This window comes from Rhinoderma darwinii, chromosome 1 (assembly GCF_050947455.1).
Source record: "Rhinoderma darwinii isolate aRhiDar2 chromosome 1, aRhiDar2.hap1, whole genome shotgun sequence".
Classification (NCBI taxonomy): domain Eukaryota; kingdom Metazoa; phylum Chordata; class Amphibia; order Anura; family Rhinodermatidae; genus Rhinoderma; species Rhinoderma darwinii.
Window position 1 is genome coordinate 256,075,434 of NC_134687.1, and position 21,508 is coordinate 256,096,941.

Below are 21,508 nucleotides of genomic sequence, written 5' to 3' on the forward strand. Positions count from 1 at the left end.
CCCATGTAATTTACAAATGTTCTGATTTCTGAGGATGAGCTGCCATTTATAGTTAATCTTTGTTCTGGCTAATATATGGAGGCCCAGAAAGACAGAACATCCCCTATTAACTCCAAATAACCTAATAGCATGTTTGAAAATGATTTTCTTAACAAAACCCTTTAGTCAGTTAACATATAGAAAGCATAACCTGGTAGAGTAAAACAGTTTAAAAACTAGATGATATTATGTTTAAAGAAATTTTACATGTATACATTATATAGCCAAAAGTATGTGGACAACTGACCATCACGCCTATATTAGCTATTTGGATATCTCATTCCAAAACCTTGGGCGTTTGGTCACCCTTTTGCAGCTATAACAGCCTCCACTTTTCTAAGAAGATTTTCCACAAAAATTTTGAAATGTGTGTCTGTTTAGCCAAAAGAGCTTTTGTGCTGTCAGGCACTGATGTTGGACGAGAAGGTCTGGTTTGCGATCGGCATTCTAATTTATCCCAAAGGTGAATCATGGGGTTGAGGTAAGGGCTCAGGCCACTAGAGTTCCTTTAACCCCTTAATGACACAGACAAATTTAGTTTTTTCATTTTCGTTTTTCCTCCCCACCTTCCAAAAGCCATAACTGTTTTATTTTTTTGTCAACATAGCCATATGACGGCTTGTTTTTTGCATAGAGGCAGGGCTTAACAGAGGCCGAAAGAAGGCAGACCTGGGGGCCTTCATTAGGCCCCCGGGCTGCCATAACAACCATCGACACCCCACGATCGCGTCACGGAGGGGCCTATGGGCTACCGGAGGGGGCCGCCACCCTCTTTCTAACGGCTTAGATGCCGCAGTTGTTATTGACTGCGGCATCTAAATGGTTAAATGGACGGGAGTGATCTTTGTTCCTGTCCTGAAGTAAACAGCTGACACCCGCATCATATGGAGCGGGCTCAGAGCGTGAGCCCGCTCCATACTTCAACCCCGCACAAGGACGTACGGGTATGACCTGGTGCATTAAGGGGTTAAATCAAACTCATCAAACCATGTCTTTATGAACCTTGCTTTGTACAAAGAGCAGATTATGCTGGAAGGGCCTTCCACAAAGTTGGAAGCATTCAATTGTTTAAAACGTCTTGGCATGATGAAGCAGTAAAGGGGTTTTCTTATTTTGGACATTTATGGCATATCCACAAGATATGTCATAGATGTAAGATAGATGTGGGTCCCACGTGCGGCCACCAGGGCGGATACGCTGTGTAGCCTAACTCAGAAAAACATACCCATACCATTATCCCTCCTCCACCAAATTTTACAGTAGGCACTATGCATTTTGGTAGGTAGCCTTCTTTTGGGATCCGCCAAATTTAGGTTCCTCCATCAGGCTAATCAGATAGTGAAACGTGATTCATCAGAGACCACATTTCCACTGCCCCCAGAGTCCAGTGGTAGTGTGCTTTACACCACTCCAGCCAATGCATTGCATGTGCAGATCTTAGGCTTGTATGCAGCAGCTCGATCATGGAAACTCGTTTTATGAGGCTCCTGATGCACAGCTCTTGCGCTGATGTCACTTCCAGAGGCAGTTTGGTACTCTGTGGTGAGTGATGCAACAGAAGATATGCAAATTTTATGCGCCATGCTCTTTAGCATTTGGTAGCCCTGGTCTGTAAGTTTACGTGATCTACTACTTCGTGGCTAAGCTGTTTTTACACCTAAATGATTCCACCTCACAATAATAGCACTTACAGTGATCGGGGTAGATCTAGCAGATCAGAAATTGATGTGTGGCAAATATGCCATCGTCTGACATTGCCATGATTCACTGACAGTGTCACTGAGCTCTTCAGTACGACCCATACTACTACCAATGTGTGGAGATTGTATGGCTGTGTGCTTGATTTTATTGATTTTATTCACCTGTTTGCAATGGGTGTGACTAAAACAGCTGAAATCAATCATTCGAAGAGGTGTCCACATACTTTTTCCTGTTAAGAGTATATGAATATGGGGAGAGGACTAGACAACAGGATAAGGAGATCCTTTTGTTACAAAATAGCAGTGCAAATAAAAATGCCCAAATAATGTCAAATCACATTTCTGATAATAAAAGTGAAAAACTGAAAGGCAAGTTAAAGTGTATGTTCACAAATGCCAGAAGTCTAGCAAGCAAAATGGGGGAGCTGGAGGCCTTAATACTGGAAGAAAATATAGATATAGTTGGTGTTGCTGAAACATGGCTGGACACTTCACATGACTGGGCTGTAAATCTACAGGGTTTTACACTGTTTCGGAAAGACAGGACAAATAGGAAAGGCGGTGGTGTATGTCTGTATGTGAGAAGTGATATGAAGGTGAGTGTGAAAGAGACAATAATGGGTGAATACTGTGAGGAGGTTGAAACCTTGTGGGTGGAACTAGAAAGGGAGGTAAACACTGAAAAAATTACTTTTGGTGTAATCTATAGACCCCCCAATATAACTGAGGAGATGGATGATCAGCTATATAAACAGATGGAGCGGGCTGCACAGGCGGGTACTGTAGTGATAATGGGAGATTTTAATTTCCGGGATATTAATTGGTGTCATGGTTCGGCTTCAACTGCAAAGGGGAGACATTTCCTCAACCTGTTGCAGGAAAATTTTATGGGCCAGATTGTGGAAGACCCGACTAGAGGTGAAGCTCTGTTGGATCTGGTCATTTCTAATAATGCAGATCTTGTTGGGAATGTAAATGTTCGTGAAAACCTCGGTAACAGTGATCACAATATAGTTACATTTTACCTATACTGTAAAAAACAAATGCAGGCTGGGATGGTAAAAACATTTAATTTTAAGAAAGCTAATTTCCCCAGGATGAGGGCTGAAATTCAGGATATAGACTGGGAAGAACTAATGTCAAATAATGGGACAAATGATAAATGGGAGATTTTCAAATCTACTTTGGGTAATTATAGTGCAAAATTTATTCCTATAGGTAACAAGTATAAACGACTAAAATTAAATCCCACATGGCTTACACCTTCTGTGAAAGGGGCAATACATGACAAAAAAAGGGCATTTAAAAAATACAAATCTGAGGGTACATCTGCAGCCTTTGTAAAATATAAAGAGCTTAATAAAATCTGTGAAAATGTAATAAAATTAGCAAAAATACAAAATGAAAGGCAGGTGGCCAAGGATAGTAAAACAAATCCCAAAAAATTCTTCAAGTATATAAATGCTAAAAAGCCACGGTCTGAACATGTAGGACCCCTAGATAGTGGTAATGGGGAGTTGGTCACAGGGGATCAAGAGAAGGCAGAGTTACTAAATGGGTTCTTTAGCTCTGTATATACAACTGAAGAAAGAGCAGCTGATGTAGCCGGTGCCAGTGCTGTTAATATATCAGTTGATATACTGAATTGGATGAATGTAGATATGGTCCAAGCTAAATTAAATAAAATAAATGTGCACAAGGCCCCGGAACCAGATGGGTTACACCCTAGAATTCTTAACAGGTTCCCGACCGCTGGCCGTAAATATACGGCCAGCGGCCAGGGTCTCTAAAGTCCGGCGTATAGTATATATACGGCCGCACTTCAGAGACTGTGCACGCGCGATCGCGTGCACACAGCTCTATGCCCTGGCTGTTGCTAACAGCCATGGGCACTGGGCAGAATGTCAGGGGTCAATCTTTTGGCCCCTGAACATGTGATCGCTGTGACAACCAATCACAGCGATCACATGCATTTCTGCATAGAAAACAGTGTGCACGCGATCGCGTGCACACAGCCCTGTGCCCTCGCTGTTACCAACAGCTCTGGGCACTGGGCAGAGTATCAGGGACCAATCTGATGGTCCCTGATCATGTGGTCGCTGTGAAAACCTATCACAGCGACCACATTTGTTTTATTTTGACTTTTCTGGCAGTAAATCTCCTGCCTCTTTTCTTCTCCTCAAACATTGTTTCAGTTTGAGGAGAAGAAGAGACTCGGGAGAATTGCTGCCAGAAGAATACAGTGAAAAAAAATACAGTTACACTAAAACATTCTCTGTATAGATAGATTTCTATCTATCTATACAATCTATCTATCCATCTATCTTTTTTTCTATATATCTACCTTTCTATCTTTTATTCTATTAGAATAGGCAGGTAGGGAGTATATAATTATATATATATATCCACATATATATAATATATATAGCAATAGCGGTTTATTTTTTTGTTAGCGGTAGTGTAGATATATATAGCAGTTAGTTTGTGTGTTTTATAAAAAAAAAAAATTAAAAAAAAATTTGTTTAGTTAGTGTTAGTGTTAGTTACGTTATGGCGAGGAAGTTGTTTAGCGCCGAGGAGGCATACGCCATGCTGTGGTCTGAGTCGGAGACCGCATCAGAGATGGCGTCCGAGATGGAACCTGTTTTAGGTAGTGACGATGACAGCGTCACTTCAGGTTCATCTTCAGGGGACGTTGTCCCTGATGCAGTCGAAACTGCAGAACATGAAAGCGCAGGGCCAAGTAGCGCTGTAGCACGGGACAGCCTGGTCCCTCCAGTCCAGGCTCTTGTATGGGCACCTGCCCCATCTTTTGGGCCTAGAATCCACGGATTTACGGCCACTCCTGGCATAACCGTGGACAATACAAATTTTGTCCAAATGGATTACTTCCATTTATTTATAACGGACGACATCCTAAATCAGATTGTCCACGAAACAAATTTATATGCCACGCAATATATAAGGCAGAAACCTTCATCCACCCATGCCAGAGATTGGACGCCCACCAATTTGCAGGAATTAAAATTTTTTTTGGGGCTCACCCTAAATATGGGTATTGTCAAAAAGCCCTCCATTAGGTCTTACTGGTCAACAAGACCCGCCCAAGCCACCCCAGTATATTCTGCAGTAATGCCCAGGTCTCGTTATGAGACAATAATGAGGTTCCTCCACTTCAATGACAACGCACAGGCCCCCCCAAGTACCGATGCAAACCGGGATCGGTTGTTCAAAATAAGACCGCTAATAAATTCCCTGAATAATTTATTTCTGCAACTCTACACCCCTGAGCAGAATGTAAGTGTGGACGAATCCCTCCTCAACTTCCATGGCAGACTTAGCTTTCGCCAATATCTACCTTCCAAAAGGGCAAGATATGGCGTTAAGCTCTACAAATTGTGTGAAAGCGGGTCAGGATATACCACCGCCTTCAGGATTTATGAAGGGCGGGACCGCACAATAAATGTTCCTGGATGCCCCCCTGATCTTTCCACCAGCAGTAAGATTGTGTGGGAGATAATGCAGCCTCTGCTTCACAAGGGGTACCACCTGTACTGTGATAATTTTTATTCCAGTGTGCCCCTGTTTAGGCATTTGCATGCTGCAAGGACTGGGGCATGTGGTACCATGCGCAAAAACAGAATTGGTTTTCCACAGCAATTAGTGGGGAAGCGCATGGTAAAGGGGGACTCCTGTGCTTATGCATCTGAGGAATTGCTGGCGGTCAAGTTCAGGGATCGCAAAGATGTGTATGTGCTAAGCACGATTCATACCGCAGGAACAGTGGCAGTGAGGGAAAGAGGGGCAACATCGGACAAGCACAAACCAGTGAGCGTGTCCGAATATAACAAGTACATGGGGGGGGTGGATTTAAGCGACCAGGTTTTACAGCCCTATTTAGTAAAACGCAAAACTAAAACCTGGTACAAAAAAGTGGCCATTTATTTGTTACAGGTGGCCATCCACAACTCATTTGTGCTCTATAAAAAAAACAGAGGCAGAGACACATACCTGGATTTCCAGGAGAAAATTATTGAAGGCCTCATTTTTGATGTTCAGGACACCCGAGAATGCCCCCAGTCTGAGGATGTCACGCGACTGACTGAAAGACACTTCGTCAGTCGGATTCCCCCAACAGCAACCAGAAGCAACCCCCAGAAAAAGTGCCGCGTCTGCAGAAAAGATGGGCACCGCAAAGATTCCCGATATTTCTGTCCCTCATGTCCCTCGCAACCAGGCCTGTGCATTGAGCCATGTTTTAAAAAATACCATTAATTATTAGATTTTAGTTAATTTGTTGAAAATATATTTGCCCTACATTACGTTTTTATTTTTCCCCTGATTTTACTCCAAGGGTGAGGGAGGGAATGGGTTGGGGGTGGATGTCATGTTTGATGTTTTCTAAAGTTCATCTGCTGGAGAGCTCCATTTGCATTAACCTGAAATTTCTTATTTTAGAAAACCCCAAAAAATAAATTCCCATTATACCCCTAGATGAATATTTTGGGATTTCTGCTTCAAGAGCAGATATTTTGGAAGTGTTATAGAAACTCTGTTGAGTTTTGTAAAACCAGCTTTGAAAAAAAGCGATTTGTGAAATAATCTTCTTCTATCCTCCGCCCTCCTACATCTCTATGTGATAAATAAGGCCACATATTTGGTATCCCCGTGCACGGGAGAAGTGGCAGAATGTGAACGGAGATTAATTTTGTCCGTGGTCTATACCGTGTGTGAAAAATGCTGGTATAAACTGACGCATTTGCTAAAAAATTGCTAATTTTATTTTGATCCATCTTATTCAAGAAACTTTCAGAAGAAAACTGGACTGTCTAAAAATATGATAAACCCCTTGAAGGAAACCTTGTGGGGTCTACTTGTGTGAATGAAGTCGTTTATGGGGTGATTCTAATGTTTCAGCAGCATTAGGCCCCCCAGAAAACAGTATGCGGCTATAAAGTCAAGTGCAGAATTCCTGGACCGAAAAGGCCAAAAAGCCTCCTTTTATGCCAAGCCCTGGCACATGCCCGTGAATAAAGCACACATATTTGGTATCCCCATGCACGGGAGAAGTGGAAGAATGTGAAATGCGATGAATTTTGTCCGTGGTCCATTTTGTGTGTGAAAAAGCTAGCATAAACTGGCGCAATTGTTAAAAAAAAAAGGTAATTTTATTTTGTTCCATCTTATTCAAGAAACTTTCAGAAGAAAACTGGACTGTCTAAAAATATGATAAACCCCTTGAAGGAAACCTTGTGGGGTCTACTTGTGTGAATGAAGTCATTTATGGGGTGATTCTAATGTTTCAGCAGCATTACACCCCCCAGAAAACAGTATGCTGCTATAAAATCAAATGCAAAATTCCTGGACCAAAAAGCCTCCTTTTATGCCAAGCCCTGGCACATGCCCGCACAGCGAATAAGGCACACATATTTGGTATCCCCATGCACGGGAGAAGTGGAAGAACGTGAAAGGAGATGAATTTTGTCCGTGGTCTATACCGTGTGTGAAAAATACTAGCCTAAACTGACGCATTTGCTAAAAAAGTGCTGATTTTATTTTGTTCCATCTTATTCAAGAAACTTTCAGAAGAAAACTGGACTTGCTAAAAATATGATAAACCCCTTGAAGGAAACCTTGTGGGGTCTACTTGTGTGAATGAAGTCATTTATGGGGTGATTCTAATGTTTCAGCAGCATTAGGCCCCCCAGAAAACAGTATGCGGCTCTAAAATCAAATGCAAAATTCCTGGACCGAAAATGCCAAAAAGCCTCCTTTTATGCCAAGCCCTGGCACATGCCCGCACAGCGAATAAGGCACACATATTTGGTATCCCCATGCACGGGAGAAGTGGAAGAACGTGAAAGGAGATTAATTTTGTCCGTGGTCTATACCGTGTGTGAAAAATACTAGCCTAAACTGACGCATTTGCTAAAAAAGTGCTGATTTTATTTTGTTCCATCTTATTCAAGAAACTTTCAGAAGAAAACTGGACTTGCTAAAAATATGATAAACCCCTTGAAGGAAACCTTGTGGGGTCTACTTGTGTGAATGAAGTCATTTATGGGGTGTTTCTAATGTTTCAGCAGCATTAGGCCCCCCAGAAAACAGTATGCGGCTATAAAATCAAATGCAAAATTCCTGGACCGAAAATGCCAAAAAGCCTCCTTTTATGCCAAGCCCTGGCACATGCCCGCACAGTGAATAAGGCACACATATTTGGTATCCCCATGCACGGGAGAAGTGGGAGAACGTGAAAGGAGATGAATTTTGGCCGTGGTCTATACCGTGTGTGAAAAATACTAGCCTAAACTGACGCATTTGCTAAAAAAGTGCTGATTTTATTTTGTTCCATCTTATTCAAGAAACTTTCAGAAGAAAACTGGACTTGCTAAAAATATGATAAACCCCTTGAAGGAAACCTTGTGGGGTCTACTTGTGTGAATGAAGTCATTTATGGGGTGTTTCTAATGTTTCAGCAGCATTAGGCCCACCAGAAAACAGTATGCGGCTCTAAAATCAAATGCAAAATTCCTGGACCGAAAAGGCCAAAAAGCCTCCTTTTATGCCAAGCCCTGGCACATGCCCGCACAGTGAATAAGGCACACATATTTGGTATCCCCATGCACGGGAGAAGTGGAAGAACGTGAAAGGAGATGAATTTTGTCCGTGGTCTATACCGTGTGTGAAAAATACTAGCCTAAACTGACGCATTTGCTAAAAAAGTGCTGATTTTATTTTGTTCCATCTTATTCAAGAAACTTTCAGAAGATAACTGGACTTGCTAAAAATATGATAAACCCCTTGAAGGAAACCTTGTGGGGTCTACTTGTGTGAATGAAGTCATTTATGGGGTGTTTCTAATGTTTCAGCAGCATTAGGCCCCCCAGAAAACAGTATGCGGCTCTAAAATCAAATGCAAAATTCCTGGACCGAAAAGGCCAAAAAGCCTCCTTTTATGCCAAGCCCTGGCACATGCCCGCACAGTGAATAAGGCACACATATTTGGTATCCCCATGCACGGGAGAAGTGGAAGAACGTGAAAGGAGATGAATTTTGGCCGTGGTCTATACCGTGTGTGAAAAATACTAGCCTAAACTGACGCATTTGCTAAAAAAGTGCTGATTTTATTTTGTTCCATCTTATTCAAGAAACTTTCAGAAGATAACTGGACTTGCTAAAAATATGATAAACCCCTTGAAGGAAACCTTGTGGGGTCTACTTGTGTGAATGAAGTCATTTATGGGGTGTTTCTAATGTTTCAGCAGCATTAGGCCCCCCAGAAAACAGTATGCGGCTATAAAATCAAGTGCAGAATTCCTGGACCGAAAAGGCCAAAAAGCCTCCTTTTATGCCAAGCCCTGGCACATGCCCGCACAGTGAATAAGGCTCACATATTTGGTATCCCCATGCACGGGAGAAGTGGAAGAATGTGAAAGGAGATTAATTTTGGCCGTGGTTCATACCGTGTGTGAAAAATGCTAGCATAAACCGACGCAATTGTTAAATTCTTGCATTTTTTTCCAATTTTGCCCACTTTAGTGAAAAAAAAAAAAATGATATATACTGACAAATGCCACTAAAACAAAGCCCTATCTGTCCTTTAAAAAGAGTGTAAAATTCAAAGATGAACTTTATTCACCTGCTGAGTTATAGTCATGTAAAGAAGCGCATAGCAAAATTGTGAAATTTGCTCTGGTCATTTAGCTGTAAAACAGCCTAGTCCTTAACCGGTTAAAGAGCTTAGTTCAGTTATTTCTGTCCCCCTTTTCATAATATTCAGAGAATCTCTAGTGACTGGAATAGTGCCAAGGGACTGGCGCAGGGCAAATGTGGTGCCTATTTTCAAAAAGGGCTCTAGGTCTGCCCCGAGTAATTATAGACCAGTAAGCTTAACATCGATCGTGGGGAAAATGTTTGAGGGGCTATTTAGGGACTATATACAGGATTTTGTGACAAAAAATAGTATTATAAGTGACAGCCAGCACGGTTTTAAAAGGACAGAAGTTGTCAAACTAACCTAATCTGTTTTTATGAAGAGGTGAGCAGAAACTTAGATAGAGGGGCCGCTGTGGATATAATGTTTTTGGACTTTGCAAAGGCATTTGACACTGTCCCCCATAGACGCCTAATGGGTAAATTAAGGACTATATGTTTAGAAAATATAGTTTGTAATTGGATTGAGAACTGGCTCAAGGACCGTATCCAGAGAGTTGTGGTCAATGATTCCTACTCTGAATGGTCCCCAGTAATAAGTGGTGTACCCCAGGGTTCAGTGCTGGGACCACTATTATTCAACTTATTTATTAATGATATAGAGGATGGGATTAATAGCACTATTTCTATTTTTGCAGATGACACCAAGCTATGTAATATAGTTCAGTCTATGGAAGATGTTCGTGAATTGCAAGCAGATTTAAACAAACTAAGTGTTTGGGCATCCAGTTGGCAAATGAGGTTTAATGTAGATAAATGTAGAGTTATGCATCTGGGTACCAACAATCTGCATGCATCATATGTCCTAGGGGGAGCTACACTGGCGGATTCACTTGTTGAGAAGGATCTGGGTGTACTTGTAAATCATAAACTAAATAACAGCATGCAGTGTCAATCAGCTGCTTCAAAGGCCAGCAGAATACTGTCGTGTATTAAAAGAGGCATGGACTCGCAGGACAGGGATGCAATATTACCACTTTACAAAGCATTAGTGAGGCCTCATCTAGAATATTCAGTTCAGTTTCGGCCTCCAGTTCATAGAAAGGATGCCCTGGAGTTGGAAAAAATACAAAGAAGAGCAACGAAGCTAATTAGGGGCATGGAGAATCTAAGTTATGAGGAAAGATTAAAAGAATTTAACCTATTTAGCCTTGAAAAAAGACGACTAAGGGAGGACATGATTAATTTATATAAATATATTAATGGCACATACAAAAAATATGGTGAAATCCTGTTCCATGTAAAACCCCCTCAAAAAACAAGGGGGCACTCCCTCCGTCTGGAGAAAAAAAGGTTCAATCTGCAGAGGCGACAAGCCTTCTTTACTGTAAGAACTGTGAATCTATGGAATAGTCTACCGCAGGAGCTGGTCACAGCAGGGACAAGAGATGGCTTTAAAAAAGGGTTAGATAATTTCCTAGAACAAAAAAGTATTAGCTCATATGTGTAGAAATGTTTCCCTTCCCTTTTCCCTTCCCTTGGTTGAACTTGATGGACATGTGTCTTTTTTCAGCCGTACTAACTATGTAACTATGTAACTATGTAACTATGTAATATGGCCCTGTCCATTTTTTACTATCGGTACATTAAAGTAGTCTTTATTGAGCTGCCCTAAATTTAGTAGCCTTTATTACATGTTAGGGCATACAGAGTATTTATTATCCATGGCTTCATGCTTCTCTTATGTTTTAGTTTTGGCTTTATGGGGATCCTGACAAATTTACTTCAGCAAGTTTTTCTTGCTATCTAGCAGGGAAAATGTTTTTTAGCATATTGTCTCCAACGTAACAAAGTACGCATCCGTATACCGAGGTGAGCTCTTGGTAACCTATTGAAACTCATAACCATATTTAGAACAAGTCTATAATAGGCCACAGCTTAGTATTAAACATAAAATCTAAACCACTCTGAAAATAGTTTACTACACTATCAGTCACTATTACTTATCACATGTCATATGTTTTTGTCAGGCCTGCGGGTGGTCTTATTATCATTGATAGTATGCCAGACATTCGGAAAAGAAAACCCATACCTCTTGTTAGCGACTTGGTGAGTGACCTCTAAAACAAATGTTTTTAACTGATTTACTTTTATAATCTTACTAACACTTCACTGTTGTATTTCATGCATTCCTCCACTGTAAAGGCAATGGTAAGTTTGGCTTAGTATGTATAGTTATAATACAGTATTATTGAACACCAGAAAGTCAAACAATACAAAAAAGACCCCACATTTTGGTTTGTTTATCAGTGGTCACTCATTTTTTTTTATTTTTTTTTAAATACAAGTATTTCTCATGTCTTTTTCTCTATGCCAGAATTTAACAAGACTGGAGAATCTTCATACATATCTCAATAGAGATTATCAGCGGTCATTTTTCCACTGCATTTTCCAACTTTACCCAAATTTGCACCGTTTAGTTTCTACAATATTTTTTATTTACTAGAACTGTTTGGTGCTGGCATTTTATTTTTTGAGCCAAAGAATTTTCATTCAAATAAACTTATTTCATATTTTTCCCTCAGTCCCTGGTCCAATCACGCAAAGCAGGCATAACATCTGCGCTTGCAACAAGCACTTTAAACAATGAAGAGCTAGTAAGTACTAGAATATAATGTATATTAAATGAAATGTTAAAAGTAAATCTACTTCACACTCACGTCATTATATTCTATGATATTTTCAGAAAAACCATGTTTACAAGAAGGCCCTTCAAGCTTTAATATACCCAATCTCCAGCACTACACCTCACAACTTTGAGGTGTGGACTGCCACAACTCCCACCTACTGTTATGAGTGTGAAGGGCTCTTGTGGGGTATTGCCCGGCAGGGTATGCGCTGTACAGAATGTGGAGTCAAGTGCCATGAAAAATGTCAGGACCTCTTGAATGCCGACTGTTTGCAAAGTAAGCATTCATTTGTGTGTGAACTGAATCTTTACTCGTCGCCGCCATCTAGGCAAGTCTGTGTTTGCATATCTGTCAGTAATGCTAACTTGTCTTGTGTAAGGCTTGGACATACCAATGTATAAAGCAGTTACAGGATTACTTGCTGGGATAATCCATTATCAATACTCAACTAACAAGAGTTAGCATATTAAATATGTCTAAGAGAATATTGACACAGAATGTGTAGAAACTCTACTTGTGGCTCCAATTGCCAGTAAACGGCTTGTGAGCAACCTAAATAACTTGACTGTCACAGAGGTCACTAATCTTGGTAACCGGTGCGCCTATTTGTCCTTATCATAACTTTAGATCAATTTAAATAATAGTATCCTCTGCACATAAGGGTATATTTACATAAGACCTTTTTATTTTTGCTGTTTTGTTGCATTTTTTGCTGCGATTTTTGCAATAGTGGCAAAACTGCAAAATTTTTGCTGCGAAAACCGTGGCAAAAAATGTGGCAAAACAGAAAAAAAAAGTCTCATGTAAATATACTTAAAAGTATTTATGTTCCTGTATCTTTTACTGCAACAGCAATAACAAATATATATTAAAGATATAAGACCGCTAAAATCGAAAAAAATTCTTAAATCATAGAATTGTAAAACCTTACAGTAAAATATTGTTCTGTGTTTTTCCGAAAAGGGGCAGCAGAAAAGAGCTCTAAGCATGGAGCTGAAGACCGTACCCTTAATATTATCATGGTTCTAAAAGATCGAATGAAAATCCGTGAAAGGAACAAACCAGAGATATTTGAACTTATTCAAGAAGTCTTTGGAGTTCCTAAAGCCACGCATGCTCATCAGATCAAAGCAGTGAAGCAGAGTGTACTGGATGGGACCTCAAAGTGGTCAGCAAAGATCAGCATCACTGGTAAATAAGTATTGCATGCTGGAAATGTATATACCGAGTGTGTGATTGCAAAATACCTGTTAAATGAATGAAAAATGCAAAATAGGTTTCTCTAGCTGTTACGATGACTAATTGGAAATACTGTACTAGCCATTGATATAAATAGTAGTTTTATCACTTCTGTAGTTTAATTTAAAGCACAATTCCAATTGAGGTCTAAAAATTATGTTTAAAAAACACTACCCCATAGGGGATCCTTGCATTCTATTTATTTTCGTCAGTCTTGGTTTCTTTTTTGCGCTATTTTCACACAGCATATGTTTAGGCTGAAAAATACCAGGCTGATATCAAAAGAAAACAGCCTGTGAAATCCAGCTGTTTTTTTTAGCTGATTTTCAAAGTGTTTTTGATTTTTGCAGGTACTTTTTGTAGGCGTTTTTAAGCGTATTTTGAGGCGTATTTTTTAAACGTGTTAATGGGAAATGGAAAAAAGGAGCTCCTTTGGGTGGCGCTCTTGTGCAGAAATCTTGATAATTCCACCATAAGTTTCTCCACAACATAGCGGTTCATCCGAATACATGAATAAAAGACAGGTGCTACACGTTTCGACCTGGTACTGAGGTCTTCATCAGGCATATCAAGTGGCACGTAACTTATTTTTTACTATGCATATTTTTATGAAGCGTTTTTTAATTCAGCAGCATAAAAATACTCAGAGTTGAAGTCAATGGGAAACTGCAGGAGTATTTTTAAGTATATTTTGGAATGTAATACAAGCGTCTTATGTTTCAATATAACGCTGAAAATATGAGGTGTGAACATGGACTGAGATCTGCTTTATTAGGTTACAACTCTGATTAATGACTGCAGATTTTCTGCAGAGTAAGCTGGTAAGGAAGTCTTATATAGTTGGAAACACACGTCTAGTCTCTTCAGTGGATAAGACTATTGATCTATCTCTCCCTCATGCTTTACACTGGCGCTCTGTCAGAAGAATATGAGGTAATTGGCAAACATATAGTGAGCCAAATGAGCCTCAGGAAAGGGGAAGCCTGACAATACATAGACAAAGATACATGCAAATATTTTACGTATATTATTGATATGAGTAGTCTGGTCTGACTATTAATATAAAAAAAAAATATACATTTTAACCCCTTCAGGACCCAGCCAATTTTTTTAAATCTGACATGTGTTACTTTATGTGGTAATAACGTTGGAATGCTTTTACCTATCCAAGCGATTCTGAGATTGTTTTCTCGTGACATGTTGTACTTTATGTTAGTGAAAAAATGTTGTCGATAATTTTGGTATTTATTTCTGAAAAACACCACAATGAAGAAAAAATGTGCAAAAATTAGAATTTTTCTAAATTTAAACGTATCTGCTTGTAAAACAGATAGTAATACCACACAAAATAGTTACTAGTTAACATTTCCCATATGTCTACTTTATGTCTGCATCGTTTTTTGAACGTCCTTTTATTTTTCTAGGACGTTACAAGGCTTAGAACTTTAGCAGCAATTTCTCATATTTGAAAGACAATTTCAAAAGGCTATTTTTTCAGGGACGAGTTCAGTTCTGAGGTGGCTTTGAGGGCCTTATATATTAGAAAATCCCCAGAAGTCACCCCATTTTGAAAACTGCACCCCTCAAGGTATTCGAATCAGCATTCACAAAGTGTTTTAACCCTTTAGGCGTTTCACAGGAATTAAAGCAAAGTAGAGGTGAAATTTACAAATTTTATTTTTTTTGCTGAAATTCATTTCTAATACATTTTTTTTTGTAACACAGAAGGTTTTACCAGAGAAATGCAACTCTATATTTATTGCCCAGATTCTGCAGTTTTTAGAAATATCCCACATGTGTCCCTAGTGTGATAAAGGACTGAAGCACTGGCCTCAGAAGCAAAGGAGCACCCAGTGGATTTTGGGCCTCCTTTTTTTTGAATATATTTTAGGCACCTTGTCAGGTTTGAAGAGGTCTTGTGGTGCCAAAACAGTGGAAACACCCCAAAAGTTACCCCATTATGGAAACTACACCCCTCAAGGAATTTATCTAGGTGTATAGTTAGCATTTTGACCGCACAGGTTTTTCGCAAAATTTATCAGAATTAGTCTGTAAAAATGAAAATCTACTTTTTTCTGAAAAAACAGAAATTTTTAATATTTACAAGACATAATAAAGAAAATGCACCCCAATATATATAAAGCAATGTCTCCCGATTACGGAAATATCCCATATGTGGTAATAAACTGCTGATTGGACCCACAGCAATGCTCAGAAGGGAAGGAGCGCCATTTGGATTTTGGAGCATGGATTTTGCTGGATTGGTTTTCGGTTCCATGTCGCGTTTGCAACACCCTGGAGGGACCACAACAGGGGAAACCCTCCAAAAGTGACCCCATTTTGGAAACTACACCTATCAAGGAATTTATCTAGGGGTATAGTTAACATTTTGACCACACAGGTTTTTCGCTAAATATATTGGAATTAGTCTGTAAAAATGAAAATCTACTTTTGTTCTGAAAAAACATAGAAATTTGTAATATTTACGAGGAATAATGAAGAAAATCACCCAACATTTGTAAAGCAATGTCTCCTGATTACAGCAATATCCCATATGTGGTAATAAACTGCTGTTTGGACCCACAGCAGGGCTCAGAAGGGAAGGAGTGCCATTTGGATTTTGGAGCACGGATTTTGCTGGATTGGTTTTCGGTGCCATGTCGCGTTTGCAACGCCCTGGAGAAACCAAAACAGGGGAAACCCCCCAAAAGTGACCCCATTTTGGAAACTACACCTCTGAAGGAATTTATCTAGGGGTATAGTTAGCATTTTGACCACACAGGTTTTTTGCACAATTTAGTGGAATTAGGCAGTGAAAATTAAAATCAACTTTTTTTCTGAAAAAGCATAGAAATTTTACATTTTTACAAGGAATAAAGGAAAAAAGAACCACAACATTTGTAAAGCATTTTCTCCTCATTACGGCAAAACCCCATATGTGGTAATAAACTGCTGATTGGACCCATGGCAGCACTCAGAAGGGAAGTATCGCCATTTGGATTTTGGAGCACGGAGTTTGCTGGATTGTTTTTCGGTGCCATGCCGCCTTTGCAACGCCCTGGAGGGACAAAAACAGTGGAAGCCCCCCAAGTTACCCCATTTTGGAAACACCCCTCAAGGAATTTTTTCTCGGGGTATAGTGAGCATTTAGACTCCATGGGTCTTTTGCAGAATTTCTTATAATTAGGCGGAGAAAATTAATATCACAATTTTTTTCCAATAAAATGTTGAAATTTCTCATTTTCACAAGGGATAAAGGAGAAATAAACAACCAATTTTTGTAAAGCTATTTCTCCCGGGTACGGAAATACCCCACATGTGGTCATACATTTTTTTCATTAGAAATGAATTAACCCTTCCAGGACTGATCCATTTTTTGCTTTCTTATTTTCGTTTTTCACTACCCGCCTTCCAAGAGCCATAACTTTTATCTTTTTCCATCAGTAGAGTGTTGTGAGGGCTTATTTCTTGCGGGAGGAATTGTAGTTTCTATTGATACCATTTCAAGAGCCATAAAAAGTACTGGGAAACTGAAAAAAAATAGGAAAATATAGGAATATAGGAAAAAAATCTGATTCCATTTTTTGGGGTTTTCGTTTTTACAGCTTTCGCCGTGCGGTAAAAATGAAAACTACAGCGATTTTGTCAGTTTAAATTATTTAAGTTTTTTACGGTGTTCACCGTGCGAGTTAAATAATGGTATATTGTAATAGTTCGGCCTTTTACGGACGTAGCGATATCAATTCTGTTTATTTCTTTACATTACTTTTGAAGAAAAATGGGAAAAGGTTTTTTCTTTTTTAACTTTAAACTTTTTTCTTTCTCACTACTAATAACTTTAATTCTTCTACACATTTTATTAGTCCCCTTAGGGCATCCGCGGGTACAATATGCTGCAATACTAATGTATTGCAGTGTATTGTTATTTTTACAGACTCCTGTAACAGCGCGATCGCTGTTCCTGTCCGTTAGTCCCGGGTGTCAGCTGTAATACACAGCTGACACCCGCAGCGTATGGAGCAGCACGTGAGCCCGCTCCATACATCACCCCAGCACCATGACGTGCTATTAAGTCATAGTGCTCAAAGGGGTTAATGCACAGTGGATGGTGTGAATATTGCAATTTTCCACTGATATGCCATTTTAGTGCATAATATGTCGTGCCCAGTTTGTGCCCCTGAAGACAAATACCTCATAAAGCGTTAAGCGGGTTCTCCCGGGTATGGCGATGCCATATATGTGGGCACAAACTGCTGTTTGGGTACACTGCAGGGCTCAGAAGGGAGGGAGTGCTATTTTGCTTTTGGAGCGCAGATTTTGCTTGGTAGTTTTTCTGTTTGTGGTTTTGCTGGTATTTCAGTTTATATGTAATCTGTGCAGAGAACATCAGGGCATAATAAGAGGGTATAATAATGCGGTAAATAAATAATAATTCATAGATATGTGGCCGGTGCCGCACTGATAAATGGTGTCGGATCTTATCCGCTTTTAGAAGACACTGCACATTTTGCCTCGCCATATTCCTGGGAGCCAGAACGTCTTTATTTTTTCACCACCGGAGCTGCGTGAGGGCTTATTTGTTGCGGGACAATCTGTACTTTTCATTGGTACCATTTTGGGGTACATGCGATTTTTTTGATCACCTTTTATAAAAAAATTTGCAAGCCGGGTGACCAAAAACAAGCAATTCTGACAATGTTTTTTAGTTTATTTTTTGCGGCGTTCACCATGCACTATAAATTACCATTATATTTTATTCTGCGGGTCGGTACGATTACGGCGATACCATATGTATATAGGGTTTTTTTTATGTTTTGCAGCGTTTGTGCAATAAAATAACTTTTTTATAAAATCATTTATTTTCTGTGTCATCATATTCTGAGAGCCGTAACTTTTTTATTTTTCAGTCAAAAAAGCTGTGTAAAAGCTTGTTTTTTGCGGGACGGGTTGTAGTTTTTATCGGTATTATTTTCGGGTACATGCGACTTTTTGATCACTTTTTATTCTCTATTTTGGGAGGGGTGGTGACCAAAAAATAGCGATTCTGGTGTAGTTTTTTTATTGATTTTTTTTGGGGTGTTCATCGTGCAGGAAAAATAACATTATAGTTTTATAGTTGGGGTCGTTACGAACGCGGTGATACCAGATATGTGTACTTTTTTTAACGTGTTCATTTTTTTCCTATAATGAAAGACTTATTATAGGAAAAAAATGCAGTGTTTGTTTATATAACTTATAACTTTTATTTTTACAGTTTTTTAAAAAAAATATGTATTATTTTTTTTAAAACTTTTTTCACTTGTCCCACTAGGGGACACTTAGACTTGCAGCTTTGATCGCTGCTAGAGTACATTACACTACACACGTAGTGTAATGTATTCCAACTGTCATTGTGACGTGACAGTCACACTGACAGGAAGCCTTGGAGGACCGGCCGGAGGCTGTTCCTCCGAGGCTTCCGTACATGGCAACCCGGAGGTCATTGTCTGACCTCCGATTGCCGTGACAAGCATTGGTAGCCCCCACGATCACTTCGAGGGGGCTGCCGATGTGCTTCAAAACACTTAAATGTGGCGACGGCAATCCGTCGCCTCATTTATGGGGTTAATTGCCGAAGTCAGCGGCGATGGTCCGCTGACCGGCAAGGCTGGAGTGTCAGCTGTCGGGGACAGCTGACCTTCTGGTTCCCGGACACTGTCCGTTAGGACAGTGTGCGCCGGGAATTACTCCGCAATAGTACGTCTGGATGCAGGAACTAACCCCTCTGCAGGACGTACTATTGCGGAGCAGCGCGTGAAGAGGTTAACCATCCCTAATAATTTGGATTGGACATTTTGGACAATCATTGTCATTATTGTTAGTGAATCGAGATATTTTGTATAAATATAAAATTCTAATCTTTGAAAAAAAAACTATCTTATTTGAAAAAGTTTCTAAATTTAATGTTAAAAACCTAACAATAAGCGGAAATAAAATTCTAATTAAACCAATTTTATGTAAGTAGACCTTTAGGCTGGAATCACACATGCAGTTTGTGTGGCATTTTTTTTAGCCAAAGGGTGAAAAGAATGAAAAGTATCATGGAAAGTCTGATATGTCTCCTCTCTTTTGCATCCACTCCTGTATTTGCCTAAATAAAACGGCCAAAAACCACATGTGTGATTCCAGCCTTAAGGCTGGGTTCCCACGTAGCGTAAATGCTGCAGAATTTTCGCAAAACGGAGTTCTGTGCGGAAATTCTGCAGCATTTCAAGTAGGATCAAATTGAATGAGATTTAGATAATATCATGCCCACACTGCGGAAAAAAGACGCAGAAGAGTCGAGAGGAAAGTGTTGTGCAGTGCGACTCTCCATTCCGCATCATGTCAATTAATGCTGCGTATTCTGTGCGGAGATGCTGTGTGTTTGGCCAATAGGCTTCAATGGGGAGCAGAAATTCACAAACAGATTGGTTTTGTTGAGGTTTTTACAGCATTTACGCAATGGAAACATAGTAAAAACGCTGGAAATCTGCATGTACACATATACTTTGCTATGATCAATGTTTAACCCCTTCTCGCTGTGACCACTTTTGACCTTCCTGACAGAGCCTTATTTTTTAAATCTGACATGTCAATTTATATGGTAATACCTTTGGAATGCTTTTATCTATCCAAGCGATTCTGAGATTGTTTTCTCGTGACACATTGGACTTTATGTTACTCGTGAAATTTGGTCGATATATTCAGTATTTAATTGTGAAAAACGCAAGAAAAGACAAATAGTTATACCACACAAAAGAGTTGCTAATTAACATTTCCTATATGTCTAATTTAGATTGTCATCATTTTTTGAACTTTTATTTTTCTAGGTCGTCACAAGGCTTAGAACTTTAGCAGACATTTCTCACATTTTCAAGAAAATTTCATAAGGCTGTTTTTTCAGGGACCAGTTCAGTTCTGAAGTGGCTTTGAGAGGCCCATGCAATACAAACCCCCATAAATCATTTTGAAAACTGCACTTCTCAAAGTATTCAAAACAGCATTTGGAAAGTTTCTTAACCCTTTAGACGTTTCACAAGAATGAAAGCAAATTAAATTTTTTTTTGCAGAAATTCATTTTTAACTAATTTTTATTTTCTGTAACACAGAAGGTTTTACCAGAGAAATGCAACTCAATATTTATTGCCCAGATTCTTCAGTTTTTAGAAATATCCCGCATGTGGCCAGAGTGTGCTAATGGGCTGAAGCAGAGGCCTCAAAACTAAAGAAGCACCCAGTGGATTTTGGGGCCTTCTTTTTATTAGATTATATTTTAAGCACCATGTCAGGTATGAAGAGGTCTTGTGATCCCAAAAGAAAAAAACACCCCAAAAAATACCCCATTTTGGAAACTACACGCCACAAGGAATTTATCTAGGGATGTAGTGAGCATTTTGACCCCACAGGTGTTTCATAGATTTTATTAGAATTTGGTCATGAAAATGAAACATTTTACATTTTTCCAACAAGATGTTCTTTTAAAAAAATCTATTTCCACAAGGAATAAAGAAGAAAAAGCACCCAAAACATTTGTAAAGCAACTTCTCCAGAGTATGTAAATACTCCATATGTGGAGATAAACCGCTATTTGGGCACACGGCAAAGCTTAGAAGGGAAGGCGCGCCATTTGGCTTTTGGAGCACAGATTTTGCTGGATTGGTTTCTCAGCACCATGTCGCATTTGCAAAGCAAAGCAGAGCATTTTGACTCCACAAGTGTTTCATCGTTTTTATTAGAATTGGGCAGTGAAAATAAAAAAAAAAATTTTTCAATAAGATGTAGCTTTAGCTCGAAATCTTTAATTTTCTCAACAAATAAAAGAAAACAAGAACCCCAACATTTGTAAAGCAACTTCTCCAGGGTACGGAAATACCTCATATGTTGTCATAAACTGCTGATTGGGCACACTGCAGAGCTCAGAAGAGAAGGCGTGCCATTTGGCTTTTGGAGCACAGATTTTGCTGGATTGATTTCTGGGCGCTATGTTGCATTTGCCAAGCCCCTGTGGGATCAAAACAGTGAAAACTACCCAAAGGTGAGTCCATTTAGGAAACTACACCCCTTGAGGAATTCATCTAGGGGTGAAGTGCGAATTTTGACCCCACAGGTGTTTCATAGATTTTATTAGAATTTGGCAGTGAAAATAAAAATGAGAATTTTATTTCA

The 21,508-nt window shown here is 39.5% G+C and overlaps 1 protein-coding gene across 8 annotated transcripts in view; it reads left to right on the plus strand.

Annotated features, from left to right (window-relative positions):
- UNC13A (unc-13 homolog A) overlaps positions 1 to 21,508 on the plus strand; it is a 667,493-nt gene that overhangs the window by 354,756 nt on the left and 291,229 nt on the right. For all 8 annotated transcript variants that reach the window (XM_075863594.1, XM_075863599.1, XM_075863597.1 and 5 more), the window contains 4 exons: positions 11,423 to 11,501; positions 11,978 to 12,049; positions 12,139 to 12,358; positions 13,046 to 13,273. In XM_075863594.1, coding sequence (XP_075719709.1) covers positions 11,423 to 11,501; positions 11,978 to 12,049; positions 12,139 to 12,358; positions 13,046 to 13,273 — 599 coding nt within the window. The remainder of the gene's footprint in view (positions 1 to 11,422; positions 11,502 to 11,977; positions 12,050 to 12,138; positions 12,359 to 13,045; positions 13,274 to 21,508) is intronic.